This window comes from Plasmodium brasilianum, chromosome 11 (genome assembly GCF_023973825.1).
Source record: "Plasmodium brasilianum strain Bolivian I chromosome 11, whole genome shotgun sequence".
Lineage (NCBI taxonomy): Eukaryota > Apicomplexa > Aconoidasida > Haemosporida > Plasmodiidae > Plasmodium > Plasmodium brasilianum.
The window spans coordinates 1,046,768-1,065,991 of NC_090124.1; the positions used below are offsets into that span (position 1 = coordinate 1,046,768).

Below are 19,224 nucleotides of genomic sequence, written 5' to 3' on the forward strand. Positions count from 1 at the left end.
TTAAAATACCTTTCATTCATAGAGGATCATGTGAATGTAATTTAAATAGTGTGTTATGAAAAAAAAAAAAAAAAAAATTTACTCATGCGCAATTCTGTTAACGGTTGTTCATTAAAAAAAAAAAAAAAATATATTAATATGTCATAACTTTTTATAAATAATATAAATTTTATGTAGATTAAAAAAAAAGCTTTCCATATTTCTACAAACATTATCCTATAAATAAATGCATTAATATTCTGTAAATTTTATACACTTTTCTTTTTTTTTTTTTTTTAATATATTATTTTTTGTTTTTATTATTTTTATCTTGTTTCTTTTTAAACATTAAAATATTTTATTTGTAATGAATTTAAAATTCAGAATTTTCATGACTATTATTTAATTTTTATGTATTTTAGCTGTTCATATTTTTTGAAATAAAAAAAAAAAAAAAAAAAAAAAAAAACAGTAGTTCAATTCTATTTTTTTTCTTTTTTTTTCGTATTTTATTAATCAGAAAATGTCTAAAAAATATCTTTATTATTTTGGACAGCTGAATTTTATAGAACATAACTTTTCATTTTATTTTTGATTTGTGTTTTTAATTACATTTTTATTTTTCTTAATTTTTTTTTTTTTTTTTTTTTTTGATTGAAAATTAAGTAAAAGTATATATATATATATATATATATATATATAATAAAATAATAAATATTTATTTTATTCTTATGGTGCACTGAATCTACATGTTGCACACTATTACACACATAATATATTATTAAATATACACACATTAAAATTAGTTTTTTTATTAATTGTTAGTAAGTAAATATTTCTTTAATATTCATGTTATGTTTCTCAAATTGTGTAGTGTAATGAACATCGTATATTATTCCTTATGAAAATTGTGTGTTATAGTACTGTTTTATGTTGTAAAATTTTGTGACAAAATAAATTCATAGTATATGCATCTTGCAGGCAAAGATATTTGCACTGAGATATATACGACTTTTGTAGATATATAAGAAAATATATAACATTATGTTCACATTTGTTTTCATATACCACTAAAACAGAAAAAAAATATTATAAAAATACTTTTCCTATGATTTGACGAAAGAAATATTATGTAACGTTTCCCAAAATTTGTTTATGTTGTTAATGTTTTCGTAGGTAATTGTGCCCCATATTTACTATTTTTGTTTATACATATGTACACATAAATACACATATTTATGTGTATGTTTCCATATATTTGTATATATTTGTACATATTTTTATATATCTTCATATATTTCCACATAATTCCACATATTTCCACATATTTCCATATATTTGACTTTACATTTCCATATTTGTTTTGTTTTGTTTTTTTTAAATATATTTTTAATTCTCAAATTATTTGTTTTAAGTTTTAAAGCTAAAATTATATATTACTGAAGAAATAAAATCCAGTGAAGACAACAATTTGTTACATTATTAATTATTATTGTAATTCTCTAATTTAATGTTATTTTAAATTTTTTGTTAAAATAACCTATAATGATGTAATGAAATTTTATATTTAAGTTTGCGAATCTTATTAATGATCGTCTTTATTATTCCATATTTCATTTTATTTTCCTGTCTTTTCCATCTAATATTTTGGCAATCTGTCAATTTATCAATTTGTTAGTTTGTCAATTTGTAAACTTATGCTTAATTTTCAATAAATTTATTGCCTTTTATATAATAAAAAGTGAAAATGAATGATTTGTATTCCTTGTATGAAGATATATGCGAAAATGACAAAATTTTAATTTCAGGAAAATTAAAAAATATACTCGATTATTCCCAGAATAAAAATAAATACCATGTGTCAGAATTCGTTGTTTTAAGCAGAACAAGATTTTTTAAATCTATTAGCAACTATGGAGAATTTTTGTTGCTGCAGTCATCTTCACGATTAATAGGTAGCTACGAAAATATTTTACGACTGTTACATAAAGCAAAAGTGTATTTGGAATTTGTTAGATGCTTAAAATTTAGTGATCTTAATTTAAGTAAGAACAAAAAATATGAAGAGGATATTTTAAAATTCATTAATTATTTGGAAACCAAAAAAAAGAAACATTATTACTATATATGTGGAACAATGATAAAATTCATTATAACTTCTCTCAAGAAAAGTGATAATTCTATAGAAAATCAAATAAATGAAGTCGAATTAAAAGAACAAGACAATATCTTTATTTATGAGAAAAATGATTCTAAAAATGAAGAAACAATTCAAGATTATACTTTATGTGAGTCACCCCAAATAAAGAATAACATGGATTCATGGGAAAAAAACTATTTTGATGAAAAAGGCATTATTGAGCCTTTTGACGAATTAGAAGAATATGGTGATTATCTATATAACGTTTTAAATCAAATGGATAGTACATCGTGGAGAGATAAAAAGTACGAAGAATACTTAAAAATGATTAGTTTAAATGATGCAATTATAAAAGACGAAAATGATAAAACAAAAACTTCTGAGAATGGAAGTTTTACTAATATTACAAAGATGACAAATAATATGATTTTATTACCAAAATATTTGGAAAATGTAAGAAATTCTATATATAATAATCAAAATAAATCAATAATAGAAGCGAAATCCATGATTGAGCACGCAATGAGTGATAATGTGAAAGTTCCATTGTTTAAAACTGGAAAAATTATAAGTGAAATGCTTCCTTCTCCCGATTACGAAAAATACTGGACTAAATCAGAATCCCCTTTTGTAAATAGCTTAGATGACACAACGTTAATTCAAGATATGGTATTTAAAATTTTTAACTTAAATAAGAATAAAACAGACAATTCTGCTTCATCAAGTGGATATTGTGTTAACTACTGCGATATTTTCAAAATTATTTTAAAAGGAATAAACTCTATGAAAAATGAAAATGAAGAAATCCATATATTTCTTAGACAGTTATTGAACAAAACAAAGAAGAACTGTGCAAATACGTGGAATAAAGAATCAGGAGTTTCTCAATTAAACCTCAGAGATAAATACAATTATTCCTTTTTACCTTTAAATATATACAATAATTCTATTGATATCAGTAGAGAAATATTAAAATATTCCATATGTAATTATGATTTAGCGTTAACACTTAAAGCAGTCGACACTTTTCTAACGATAGCAGTCTATGAAAAATCTTTAAAGGATATTGTTCATTTCCTAAACACAGTGGCAGAATACATAATTATACCTTATTTAAGAAGTGAAATAAAATTAGGTTACAAAAGAATTTATGACAATAAAGACATTACCTACAGTAATTCTTGCTACATAAATGATTATGCAGGATTAAAAATTGAAAATGTTAATATATGTACTACTACTGCTACTACTACTACTACTACTAATAATAATAATAATAATAGCAATAGCAATAACAATAGCAATAGTAATGATAATTATGGTAATAGCAGCAGTTGTAATAACAGCAACAGTACTAATAATAATTACCATACCAATTACACAGACTTTAAAAAATTATTATGCAGAGTTCCTTTATATGAATATGAATCCTTGAAGCTTTTAGAATTGTTTTCCTTGCAGTATCCTATGTTTTTAAAAATAAATAATAAACCCCAAAGATGTTTGAAGGATATTCCCAAACCCTGTGAATACTCTAGTAATATGCTTCCAACTTATGGATTTTATATATTTCAAATTATCGTATCTTTTGAAATTGATAACTCTATAAAAGTATTAGATGAACTTGGGTCGAAGTGTAAAATACTGTTTCAGTTAGTTGAAGATGATAATAACGAGGATGTAAACATAAATGTTAATTCAGTGGGAAATAGTAATAAAAATAAAGAATATAACTTTTTAGAAATTAAATTCCAACAGAATCATATGTATACTATATTGATAAAATCAAGAAATTCAGAAAATTCTATGAAAGAAAAGGGAGAAATTGAAATAGTAGACAACGATAAAACAAACAAAATATCAAATATAAAGCATAATGAACAGAACACATGTAAAAATGATTCTTTAAATATTGGTTCAAGATCGAGTTACAAAAAAGATAAAGAGAAGAGCAAACGTGCAAATAAACTGATAAATGTATATGATATAACAAATATGAATAAAATTGTATTCGATATATTGATAGATCAAGGATGTTATAGCAATGATGCTAGTTATGTACGTGGTATACAAAATAATCACGGTAAAATGATTATCTATTCAAATGGAAAACATTTATTATCAACCATTATAAAAAAGAATTATTCTTCTGTTAATAATATATTGCTGAACAGTAATGTAAAATTAAAAGTGTATACATCACGTACATGTATTTTTGAATTTCCAAAAGAATGTTCTTGGTCGTCAGCCTTTGTTGACGAATTAGTAAATAAAAAATTAATTCCAGATATAAACAGCAATTTTCTCCTTAGAAATCCACTTAATATAATAGAACTTTATAATAAAGTTTCTATCGCATTAAATCGTTATATGTACCGTTTCTGCTATTGGAATGATAACGATTATAATAAGATAATTGAAAAAGAGACATCATACACATTATATAATAACATCGATATTTATACTTTTGAAACGTTAATTAAATGTACTGAAAACAATAATAAAATTCTTAGAAAATTATTCAAATTAACCAAGAGATGCGTAATGGGTAAAGATAGTAATAATGATAACATGAACACAAGGAGGTTACGTGTATATCAATTTGACGATTTCGTTAAAAAATATAGAGAATATTTATATGAATGGAATCAAATATCGGATTCACAAATTTGTACCTTAAGCATTTTGAAATTATATTTAAATAATAGTTTGGATACCCAAAATAGTAGAATAGAAAATAATGAAAATTTTTATTCCTTGTCAGAAAGATTGATAACATCCTTTTTAAAAATAATTAAGCTTAAAACTCCTTTTATTAATAGGCAGGATTTTTATATAAATGAATATTACGAAATGGAGGAATTAGATCTGAATGGTACTTTGTGGTTATTAAGGAGAAATGTGTTCCAAATACTTTTGGAGGCAGACAGAATAATTGTAAGCAACATATTTATAAGAATACCCATTGAAACCATTTTAACTTTACTCAAATTCTTTTCTGATAATAATAATAGTTTGGATTCACAAATGATATTGACCTTGCTAAAATCTTTAGAAGAAAAAGGTATTTTAGAAATAATGATGAAACGAATGCTCAGTGCACCTAATAAAAATTGTTCCGGAAGTACATATAAGCGAATTAACGTAAATCCAACCGGTCGTTACTTAAATTCTCAAAATTTCAATTCAAGTAATGTTTCTTCCTCATCTTCCAGTTCTACTTTATACAACACTAGCACAGATAATTTGAATGAAAATAGAACGAGTAAAAATAAAGAGGAAAAAAGAAAGAAAAGAAGATATTATGAAGAAAATAAACATGAAATTGAGAGATATGAGAAAAGAAAAAAAAATAGTAAATCTAGAATCATTGACACCACACATTTTGGTATTTTTGTTGAAGAATTAATCTCCCTAATAAATAATCAAATTAATAATGCAATTAATATGCCTGTTATACAACACAATGATGAATACGATTTTTTAACCGAAAACAAATCTTGTGATTTTATTAATAAATTATGCACATTCTATGAATATGATGAATCAAGGAAAGAAATTTACGCTAATTATAATTATTTTGATTCCTGTATCAAAATATTGAATCAAATAAAACAAAAAAATAATCATGTAAGTAGCGCAAGTGAAGTAGCATCTATATTTTTGCGAGATATTGTTCTAATGTTTACTACCTATATCCTGACTATTGCAACAGAATATGAAACTACAAAGACATATTTGTACCAACCTGTCATCCCATTTTATAATGTACACAATGAAATGTCAAAAAGAATATCTGAAGAGCAAGAAAATAATATTATTGTGCAATTAAAAGGAGCAAAATATGAAGAAGTAGATGAAGAAACAAAAATAGGACATATGGACTCTATTAAGACTTGCACTAATAAATCATCTAGCTTAAGAGATCAGTTACTAGGAAATTTAAATAACGATTTGGAAGATACAAATAGTTACAAGAGCATATATTCTAGTTCTATGAGCCCCAATTCTTCATTAGATAATGTGAATAATAACACATTAATGTATTCGAAGTATGAAAAAAAAAAAAATCTTGGACTCCATTGATTCGTAAGCAAAGCCCCAGTTTAATTAACGATGTAGTATCACAATCGGATGATTCTGATTCACAATTTTATGAGAATAAAAACGAAATATCTGACTTAGTTCAAACTAGTTTAGAATGTATAAATGTTGATACGGAAGAAAATATACATAAAAAGAAATCATCTGGTTTTCATAATATAAAGACTATATCCACACTTATACCTGACTATAATTATAACTCCGATGAGTCTGAAGAGTTTTATATAAGGAAAAATATACAGTATTTTTATGAAAATAATAGTGATTCCAGCAATTTTAAAATTCAGCTAAATGAAATTATACATAATATTTCCAAAAAGAAAAGATATGCTAAAAACAGCAAGAAACTTAAAGATTTAAGAAAGAAAATAATGAAATATAAAAATGATTCCAAAAAGTTAAATTTTATTTTTTCCCTCTTGGAAGAAATATTACAGATAATGTTAGGTGTTGGACTACGTGTTTTATCTAATATTTCATATCATTATCTATATGAAAAAAATGGTATGCATAAATTTATAAATATATTTGGATCAAACGTAATTAGAAATGACTTAAATGAGAAGAAATCATTTCTTCAGTTATGCGCAAATATGATAAAACCCAAAAGTTTAACATTGTTGGAAGCATGTAATTTTATAATAAGTGGAATAATCCCTTGTTTAGGATATGTGACTAACCTTTTTGTTGATAAGAAAGGTAGTAGATATACATATATAAAGGAATTAAAGAATTATTTATCTTTAAAAATGGCTTTAAATATTTGGCCCATGTTTCTAAAAATAACTTTGCAAGCTTTATTAACTTCCAGACATTTATCATTTGAAATGTCTGTTCACAAAGACAGTCTTCATCCCATAGCTGAATGTTGTATAAGTATCACAAGTTTAGCTATGCATTTTTTAACATTTTTTACTATTATGTCTGATAACTTAAGCAAATATGAAATATATGTTAACATGAGAAAATGCCTAAAATCATCGAGTTCTTATCCAATACCTCTTATATTAATTAATGCTGCAAAATATATTCGTATTACTTCAAAAAAAAATAAATATTATGATTTTGAAAAAGCCATTAGAACTATACTGCTGCAGCTTACAGACTGTTCTGTGTGTGATTATGAAAATTACGTTTTTAATCACTATATAGTACCTCAAAGCATCTCTAGCTTTTTATCAGCAACGAAAGTAACACGTGATGTAGATTTAATTAATGAAGAATCGCCATCCAATAATATATTACCAAATGATTCAAATAAGAAAGGTAATACTATAAATGAAAATAAACCAGTAGTAGAGGAATATATGAAAACACATCAATCGCTCAATGAGGGGGAAAATGCATCAAATAATATTCAACAAGAGAACATTAAGGAGAAAACATGGAAAATGAATGTACCATCAGTATGTGCAAAAGTGAACATGAGTAACGAAACAAATATTGAATTTTTAAGGAAATTATTGAATAATGACAGGGATGCTATAAAATATTTAGGATCATTTTACAATGTGTTTCATAAGAATTTTGAAAGAGCTCAAGTGGCATTTATAGCTGTTTTTCTATATCTTATTGGCTATAATCATAACATAATAATAGATATGGAAAGGGATTCTCAAAATAAATGTACGATGGAGAAGATAGAATGTATACTAGTAAGAGAAGCCTTAGAGATTAAGAAAATGACAACTGCATGCAATTTGGCTAGACAAGGGGTTATAGATCTTATATCTAAAACTCAGACACAATATCAGAAGAGAAGTTTGGAATATAAAATATCCTCCAGATCTAAAATTAATGATGAAAAACAATATGATAAAAATATGGATTATAATGAATTAGGTAACAAGGTACATAGAGATATGGAATCAGGGAATCGCTTTAATAATCATATAAAAACTTTAGGAAATGCAAATCAAAGAAGCTTTAATTCAGGTAATAGTTATGAACAAGAAGAATTAGAATTTCTGCTTAAAAAAAATAATACAACAGGAAATATTCTACCTTCAAAAAATGAAAAGGATGAATTTATTTCATGTAATTTGAGTAAAGAAGAATTAAATTATTTAAATGATATAATGCCTGATGGAGAAAAATGCAGCCACAATAATAGTGAATTCACAACTATGGATTTTATAAAAAGAAAGAGGGAAAAACAAATAGATAAAATTTTAAGAAAATGTGAATGGATAATGAACACATATCCATATGGTTTATGTCCAATAATTTTAAATGATAATCTTCCTTATGAATGGGATGAACATTTTGTATTTATGCGTAGAAATTCATATGACATACCTATAACTGTTAGAAAAATATATTCAGATCGTAGCGATTGCCAGATAGTTCAGGAATCTGCAACGATTCCAACATTTGCTAGCTCAGCAAAAACAAATGTTTCTTCTTTGGTATATTTGGATCAGTTATTTAGACATCAATATAGAATGGATGAAAAATTGGAATGTATGCAATTTAGTACGGAAAACATTTTTGGAAAAGCAACAACGAAAAACTTATATCTTTTAAAAAGATTATTAAAAACGTGTAAAAGAAATTTTTGTCTTAAAGAAACAAATAATGGAGATTTTAAGTATGAAAAAGACAAACATCAAAATGGAAAAAAATTAAATAAATATATAGATGATAATAAATCCAGAAATTTATCAAATAGTTACCCAAGTTGTGATAGTGTAAATTATTATAATGACGAATCCAACTATTACATGAATTATAACTTTTCAGAAAAGAATAATAATGATAATTCTAATAATTCATTGACAGAGAAACTTAATAATAACAGTAAGAATACCATTGAAAATGATGGTGAATTATATTTGAGTTCTCGGATAGCTAAAAATAACATTTTTCATCATGGTAATGACATTCAAATAGAAGAACTCAATTCTAGAATTGTAAATTATAAATCCGGATGTTTTTTCTTTGCGCGTAAATCTTTTGATGAAAATGACTTCATAAGTAGTAATATTGATAATAATAATAATAATAATAAATGGGACAATAATGTGAGTTACATTACAAGATATACAAATTCCATTTTAGATTATGAAGAAAATGCCTCTGACACTAATTTATCTGCAATTAATAATAAATACTATGGAATTTCTAATAAACTGCAAAAAAGTCGTTCTATGAATAAACAAGAATATATGCATATACAAAATCTTAATGAGATGAAATGTGAACAATGTTCAAACAAAAAAGAAAGTTTTCCATCATTTGATTACTACAAAAATAAAAGTCTTCCATTTAATGTAAAGGATGTAACTATAAAGAACATTTTGGATCAAAGTATTGATTCAAAAGATTTATTTCAATTAAGAGAAATATTAAATTTTCTAATTAATGATACTGAACTTGAAACAGTTTTAAATGTTATAAGAATAGAGCAGTTAACCACCTTATGTAGATACCTAATTAGTAGAAGCTTAAAATCGATGTTGTGTGCAGGAATTTTTGGAGGTATTAAAAATCCAATAGTAAATATGAAAAAAAAAAATGTTTGTCCTAATAAAAGGTCGAAAAAAGGTTACAATTCCAATTCGGATGACATTAAAAAGAAGAAAAAGAGCAACTGTAATGAGGTTAATGTAGACAATAATAATGACGGCAGTTGTAATAGCAATATTTGCAATAGTAATATTAATAATAATAATAATAATGATAATAGCAATAATGATAATAGTAATTACAACAACTATAACAAAGATAATAGTAATAATAATATTAATGACAGTAAAAGTAATAAATACAGTACTGATGAGCCGAATATATTAAATGGGAACGATCCGCCTGAATCCCTTATGCAAAATAACAACAGAAAGGAAAAGGGTATTTCATTTAAAAAATATAGGTTTATAACTTCATATGAAAATAATAAATCGGGTGACCAAGAAGAACAAAGAAAAATGAAGAATTTTGAATATAGTCAAAAGTATATAAAAAACGATAATACTAAAAAAGGTATATTTGAGCAATGGAAGCGAAAATCTGCAAAAAATATGCAGTGGCCTGTTATACTAGATTTGCTTGTTCCGTCTTCTAGTAGAGGAACGTATAATGAATGCAACAGAGTAATATCTAATGTCGAACCCTCCTTATTTTCTGTACAGAATTATGGATGGATGCTTTTGAAATTGTTGCATGTTATTATTATAAAATTTAGAAATACTACGCCCTTAAAAAATTTAATTTACGAAATGAATCAAAATAATAATAATATTGGTAATGGGAACAATAATTTGTATATAAAAGATCAATTTGCATATCACTATTGGTTTACGCAACCAATGGAATATGCACTTTCTTTTACATTAACAGATATTACTAAAAGTATATGTATTTGGTATTTGAGGTATAATCGTAAAATGATAATGAATTCTTCCAATTTTTCACAAATTATAAAGAACTCTATGAACACACTTTGGATAGAAAGCGTTTTACGATTAATAGCTTTGCAAATATGTTTAAGAGTAAAGCCCTTGAATGACAGCAGATATGTAGTACCATTCTTGTACCATATGCTAACCATTTGTCAGCCTCTGCTAAGAGAAGTCCATATTAACAGCGAGCATTTAAAAAAAAAAAATTTCACAGGAAATAAGAAGCTATTTTTTATGGATCAGAATAATTCCTTTATCAAGATAATGTGTACGCATTGTCACAAGTCTATAACAACGTCTTCTAAGAATGTGAATTTGAAGATACCTCAAATTGGAAAGGGTTTTAAAAACATTAGAAATATAAATACTAGTGAAATAATAATGCCTACCAAAAGAGCATGCAATAATAATATTTGTATTAATAATGAAGAAAGCAAAAATTTACTTGATGTAAAGGGATATATACATTCAGAACGTATACAGAAAAAACAAAAAAAAATAAAGCAAAGAGTACTCCGAATTAGGAGTTACAACACTTCAGAACGTGAAGATGAAGTCGTACTTGACAATGTAATCACAGGGGTTGTTATATATCACGAAATTGTAAAAGAAAATGTATCCGTAAATAAAAATATTATTTTACAAAATTTAAAAGGTTTTAAAATAAAAAAGGAATATATACACGGAAATCAGTATTGGGCTTTATGCACTCAACAATATAAGGATTCGTCATTATATACCTTAGCTTTAAGAAACTTAAATAAGTCAATAAAACATATAAATATAAATATGTTTCAATGTATAAATAATAATGTGAATTCATATTATTGGTTTGTTAGTGGTGATCCTGTATATAACATTTATGGAAATGCTAAAACTATATCTGATGTGCAGTTAGAAATATGTATTAATAATAATTATGATACATCTGAAAGATCCTTTCTAAAAAAAAACAATTTTGAATTGGAGCTTTCAATTAATACAGATTTAAATGATATAGTAAATATATGGGTAAAGAGAAAATCAATTATTATAAATAAGGAACTAATAGAGTGCAGCGATACATGTGCAACTGGTGGTATAACGAATTTATCGAAAAAGGAAAAATTACTAGGAAATGAGAGTGGGTTAGTATGGAACAAATTCAGTAAGAACATAAAGAAAAGGAGTTCATTACATAATTCAATGATTAATAATAAATTCGAAAATTACGAAAATGAGGATTATGAGCATATATCAGAACATGTTTGCGAATGTAATAGATTTTTTTCAGATCAAAATGATGTTTCGAATGATAATAACTTTTCTAATAGGAGCATACCCTCTGAATATTGTAAAACTAATAACGTAAAATATGACCAGAATGAGAATTTGAATTATAAGAAGCTAAAATTAATAAGTTGGAATTTAATAAAAACAATTTTATGGGGAATATTGGTTTCTGGTGAAAATGCAGAAATTGAAAAATCCAATCAGGTGGTAACAGAAAGTAGTACTAGATATATTAAAAAAAAACTTTTTAACATTCCTGATGAAGCAGAAGAAGAATATAATTATAAAAATAATTATAATGATTATAAATCTGAATTTTCTTCACTTCAACGAAAAAGTTTAATAGAATCTGTGCTGAAAATGATTATGTCTGTTTTGATCAAATTATGTAACATTGTGAAATTATATAATGATTTAACCAAAAATCAGAGGGGTTCATTCTACATAATTATTAATAATACAAAAATAAATAAGCAACAAGTAAAAGATTGTGAAAAAATGATTACGGATTTTATGTATGCCTTAATTAACTGTGTGCAGAATTCACCAACAGGAGCTGTTACTCTCCTTAGATGCTTTTTATTTGGGCAAGATAATCCCACATATCGTTTTAAAAAACTAAACAAACTTAACATAAATTGTAATTTTTACAGGTTAATTACCGAGTGTATAAAAAAAGCTCCTAACGATGCAGATGATATTAGTGTTTTTTTTAATAGATACTTTGATAAGAATATACTTAATAATTACAATATGAGCGAAGAAAATTATGTGTTAAACAATGTTAAAAAAATGAAACCTATGTCATATAGTTCCGTAAAGGAAAATATTATTAATAACAACGGAAACAGTGCGAACATGTATTCTAAGGAGAATGTAACTACTAATAATAACGGTGGCAAAATTAATAATGACACAAATAGCAGTTATAATAATGGAAGAAATAATAATGTTAATATGAATTATAATGTTGTCATGAATAATAATGTCGATATTAATAATAATGTCGATATTAATAATAATGTCGATATGAATAATAATGTTGATAGTAATGATAATGATGGTGAAAATAATAATAATGGCAATAATAATAGTATCGGTAGTAATAATAATGACAGTTCTGTAAGACACAAGGACACAGATACGCAAGTGTCGTATTTTTTCTTCAGGAATTATGATTCTGGTATATACAAAAATTACAAGCAGAGTAAAATACACGGTTTCTTTCTATTAAGATGCTTACCACCAATAAAAATGTTTCCAAAACAATTAATTCATCAAGAAACAAAAAAGTTATTTCATAATGAAATAAGTTTTTCCAGTGAAAATAATCTATCGAATTTTAGTGAAAATGACGACAAAAAAGAATTAAATGGAAACAGTAAAAAGAGCACAAACGATGATTTTCAAATAAATTCAATCTCGAAAGAGGTTATTGTGCCTAATGATTATGAAATGGATATAAATATAGAAAATAGTGAAGATAATTCTCAATGTAATAGTATGAACAATATATTAGGATTAATACCTAGGATATCTTACAGAAACCAACCTTTTGATGAATTACCACAATCCGAATTTTTTATGTCTAGTAGACCATCCGATGATTTTGAGGCCAATATGGAAGGAAGAATTTTGAGAGTTCTACGAGGATTAAATTTAGGAGGAGTTGTTTTATGCTTAGCTCCTCTCACATTTCCGGCATTAAATATTGGGCCAAATGAAGTTAATGATATAATTAATTTTCGTATTCAAACAAGGGGTCGCTTTGGTGTAACAGTGGCACCAGCAGAATGTGTTTTGTCAAATGTCTCTGAAGTTTTTGATAGAAATGACGTTGTTGGATTTCGTACTAATATATGTCCCCCATTTAGACATGATGTATTTGCAGCAAATGTTCATTACGAACTAGGGGATTTGTTGAGTGTAAAATTTAATGTAGAAGATCAACAAAATCAAAAGTGTCTAAGAACAGAGCTTATGGTTTCTGGAGTTAGTATAGGATCAGTTTTGGAAGTTCTCTTTGAAGCAGATTCACAGGTTGAGTTTGAAAGAAGAATGAATTTAATATTTATTTTTCAAGATCCTATGACTATTGTTTATGAAGGCCCAACATTTACAATGGAGTATATAGATCCTAGCACGAAAAATTCAAGGAACTCTAGAAGTGATAAAAAAAATTTAGATGAAGAATATATAAATGAATTTTATTCCTTTTCAGGATATAATAAAAAGAATATAAAAAAACATTTAAAAAAAATAAAACTAAAGAAAAAGGAATTCTACGAATCAGTTAAAATGTATCAATCAATTCTGAACTCAGATAATGAAATATTAAAGGATTTAAAGCATGAAGTAATAATAAGTATGAATGCGACTTTAACGAACATGTCGTCTTATTTGAAAAAGAGTTCATCAAATTATGTATGTTCGGAAAATGGATATTCAAATGTTCTAGATTTTATGAAATATAGAACCCATGAATTAACATCATTAAACGCTTCCACTTGTGAGGAAAAAATGAATGATGGTGCGGCTAATACTGATACTAATAAGACAATTGTTGATAAGGAGCACAATGTATTTATGGATACTAACAATAATGATGATAATAATGAAATGCACAATTGTATATTTAGCAGTGAGAATAAAATGTTCTTAACAGATGATTTATTACAAAAGAAGTATGATGAAAAGAAAGACCTAACCTATTCAGAACAAAAATTTTATAGTACATTAAACTGCAAAAATGATATAAATAATGCACATAATGCAAATAGTGGAAATAGTGCTAATAGTACAAATAATATAACTAATACAGATAATACAAAGAATGATAGAGATAATTACTTGAACGATAACCAGAAATCAAAGGAATCATGTGAGTTTTCATCGGAAAAGTGTAAAACTTGTCAAGAGAAAAATGATTCTACATGTGGATTTAATCCAGATTCTTCCATATATATAAATGTGTATAAGAACACTAAAACTAACAATATATATATTAATAAAGTAATTAGAGAAGTTTTATCAATAATTTGCATTTTGGGATTAAATATAAATGGAGAACAAAAAGAAAAATATGAGGATGAAAGGAACGAAAGTAAAAATTCTTTCTATGATGAACTTCCATGGTTATCAAGTTTATCTGAATTGAAAAATTCAGTAGCATATAGTTTAGATAGAAAATGTATTGAATTATTATTTTGTAATCTGGTAGATATAATATGCAGCGACGTTTTTCTAAATTCCTTTCTTAATTTTGTAACGAACAAAATGAATAAAAATGAGGATGGTAGTAGTAATGATAAAGATAGCGCTATTAGTTCGAAAACTAATAAAAGGGATAAAAAAAAAGTAAAAAATTTAAGTGAATTTAAGTCAAATTTTGTTATAGATACTGGTTCTAATAGTTACAGTCATAATAATATAAATACTAAAAATAGTTCTAATAGCTCCAATATATTAAACGCGACCATGACAATTAACAATAATGGTTGTTTGAATAATAGCATTACATCAGCTAATGGAAATAGCAGTAACGGTAATTCACTTATTAATTCAATTTTTATAGAGGAAAATGGATCATTACATGAAAATGATACAAATGAGTCTTATAAAAAGAATATAGATAATTTCGTATGTAAAGACATGACAATAGATAGAAATTTAAATGATAAAGTATTAGGTGTAAAAAATATGTTATTTGTAGATAGAATTGATAATAATGCTCTTTTCGATTACAGTTTATGTCTTATAGGAACAAAATCAATTATGTGCTGTTGTATTTTATTGAGAACCTTGTTAGAAATGAATTGTGATGGATTTTATGAACCGAATGACAATGTCTATGCATCTTTTAAAAAATTGCTAAATTTTATTAGGGTTTTCTTTTTTTTAGATATAAAAATAAGTGATACATTAATTAAATATTTCGCTCAGAAGAATTTTATAAACGTTAATTACTTGTTTAGTAAATGTAAAAATAAGAGTTCTCAAAGTAGTAGCAGCGACTCTTCTTTTGTAAACGGTTTTGTAAATAAAGAACATAGAAAAACGAATTCAAAATCCTGTTTCAATGATTCAAAAGAAGATATTAATTTGTTGTACAAGAATGCTACTAATTTTTCTCCTTTTAGTTCATCAAGAGGAAATACCAACAATGAACATGTAAACACGTTAGAAATATTAAACTCGTGTGGAATACCATCTGATTTTCTAAAATTTTTTAATATACCAACTCCAATAATTAAAAATCAACAGGTTATAACACAAAATGACACTTTCGATTTGTGGATTTATATTTTGAATCTTTTAATTTGTTTTAATAGCCAAAATAAGTATTCATTAAGTTTTCCTCAGAGCGTTAATCAGTTAAATGAAAGCTGTATAAAGAATACCTTGTTCGATTTTGAATATTCAAATTCTTACCTTTCCAATAAGATTATACATAAAACTGTAAAATTTTATGCTGCAAGGTTATTGAAAAAATATTTAATAGATATAAGTTGTGTAATAGCATTATTACTTCCAAAATTGTTTATAGATGAATTAAAAACAAGTTTAACAAAAATTAATGAAAACAAGAATAATGATAGGGAAATTAATATAATTTATGACAACTCTTATAACAGTAACAATAATGAGAGTTTCGTTACATGTAACACTATGACAGTAATAAATATGGAAAAAAATAAAATTACTAATTTATTTTCAAAGGAAGAAAAAAAAAAAAAAGACAAACATAATGCAATATTTAATAATGATGTAGATAATACAAAGGGTAATTCGTTTAATGAAAAAGCAGAAAGATCAAATAAATGCCATAAATTCGTTTATCCTATTATGAAAGAAAATAAACACGAAGTATTACGGAGTAATGATGATTGTGGCCAAAATAAGGAAGAAAGTTTAAACATTAAAATATTACACTCTGGAAAAGTTAAAAAAAATAATAAAATAAATAACTTAGGTCAATTAATTAATGCTGGAGTATGGAATAAAGAAGAAATGTTAAATATATTTAGTATTATTTACTTGTTCCGTATATGTGTTTATTATCTTAGCAGAAGTAAGAATTTTAAGAAAGAGGATTATTGGCAGGGATTTCAAGGACAACTAGGAAAGGCGAAAATAAAAGAAAATGTGTACAATTTGCTCAATGAAAAAAGTTCGAATTCTTCCCTGTTGTTTGGATGGCAAAGAATATTCTATCAATGTGTTGTATCTTGGGGAGATGAAAAATTAGTAGAACAGTTATTATTGATAATTCAGTCCGAGTTATTGTACCATTTGATTGGTTCCATTGCTCAAAGTAAATCACAAAATAAAGTTAAGACAGAACACTTTTATGCAGTTTCTCCTTCTGTTCATGTAGCTCATTGGATGTTAGACACCTTTGTTAGACACCCATTATGTCCTTCAAGAATAAGATCTTGTTGTATTACTCCCATAACCGTTACTTCATTATTTGGATTAATTATGAATGGAAATCGTCTTCCTATGTTTTTGGGTATAGATGCATGTAGATTGGTATACTGGTCGTGTATAGTTTATATATTACAAAATAGAAGAGTCCATAAAAAATATAAGAAATTAAAAAACATAGATATGTTAACTCAATTTAATATTTCCATTGAAACGAACACATGGGAGAATTCTATGAAAGATAGATTATATAAAAATTATGCAGAAAAGGAGAAAGAACGATATAATAGAATAAAGGAAAAGAGACAAAAAGTTAAATGTAATTACCATTCATTTTTAAGTTACATATTTCATTGTGTACTTGTTTGTGGATCCTCTGTTTTTAAACACATTATGGAGTTAAATAGTGAAAACGGGTATAAAAATAATAATAATAGTAATGGTAATAAAAATAAGTCCAATGACACAAATAACAACAATATTAGAAATAATAATGAGCATGTTAATAATATTATTGATAATTTAAATAATAATATCAATGATATTCTGAACTGCATACAAAATTCGGCTAACAACAGAATTCTGAATAATAATTTTAATGGAATAAGCAGTGTTAGTAATGAAACAATCTACAATTTAAATATAACCAATAGAAACAACCCAAACATCTCTTTAAACAATATTAACAACAACAGTTTGCAAGAGAATACAGAAACAGTTAATACTTGTAATAATATCAATGTACAATCTACGCCTAATAATTTATACATAAATTCAACGGTTCCAAATGAAAAAAATGACAAAAAAACATCACATACGTTCTCCAATTTTGATCTATTTGAGAATAAGGAACGAAGTACATTTAACCCTTTACACACGAACGCTTCTTTACTTATTCATTACTTTGCTTGCGCTGCGTACTATATTAAAAAAGTGGATATTTATAATAATATGAATTACTATGATGAACATGTGCATAATAATTTTAAACAGTATTGCTTATATTTGTATGTAGTTGATCATGTGGCCAATATATATTCAAAAAATATAAAAAGGAATGTTCATAATCGAAAAAAAAAATTAAAGTATATAAAGGAATATGTACAGAACAATGGAGTGTCAGATTACACGTATGAGATGAAAAAAGACCAAAATAAAATTTTGCCTGATATATGTGAACATGGAGTTAGAAAAGATACAAAAAATTATTTACTGGATAACAACGAAGAGGAAATTGAAGAGAAGAATAGTTCTATAAAGGGAGACAACAAGCACGTTCTTTTTGCGGAAAATCATAAATATGTGAAAGAAAACTATAGCAAACATATTTTAGATGATAATTATGAAGGTCATTATCCAGAAATGTTCGTTGATTATGTACTTCAATTAAAAAAAAAAGTTTCAGTAAATGTAATTATTGATATTAATGAAAAAGTACATCATATATCTTCACCTAATTCTGAGATGATTAAATTAAGCATAAAAGATATATTTCCTATGCCAAAGGAAAAAAAAGAAGAAAAATGCTTTTCAGAAAAAGTAAATTATATTAGCACAAATCCTAAGGACGTGGTATCAAAACACACTAACGATGATAATAAAAAAAAATATTATAATAATATCGAAAAAATAATAAATATAAATGAAGATGAAAAGGAAACAGTTAAACGAATTTGCAATAAATCATTTAAAACTCCTAACATAATATTTAGTGCTGATAACGATTTCAATTATATTTTACAAGAAATGAAATTCAAGAAAGTGCAAGAATTTCTATGTGTTGAATCTAAATCAATAACTATGAATATGGATATGGACAAAATAGGAAAAGTAAAATTAGGTTCTCATATTGAATTAGTTCATATAAATAATATGCCATATCCCTTAAATTTAATAGGTAAT

At 25.5% G+C, this 19,224-nt stretch overlaps 1 protein-coding gene across 1 annotated transcript in view; it reads left to right on the plus strand.

Moving 5' to 3' along the window:
• Nucleotides 1-1,726: 1,726 nt before the first annotated feature.
• The window catches only part of MKS88_003691 (HECT domain-containing protein 1), a gene marked incomplete at both ends in the record, with an annotated part of 28,664 nt that continues 11,166 nt past the window's right edge, over nucleotides 1,727-19,224 (plus strand). Inside the window, 2 exons of the mRNA XM_067216805.1 lie at nucleotides 1,727-6,171; nucleotides 6,225-19,219. Coding sequence (XP_067072503.1) covers nucleotides 1,727-6,171; nucleotides 6,225-19,219 — 17,440 coding nt within the window. The remainder of the gene's footprint in view (nucleotides 6,172-6,224; nucleotides 19,220-19,224) is intronic.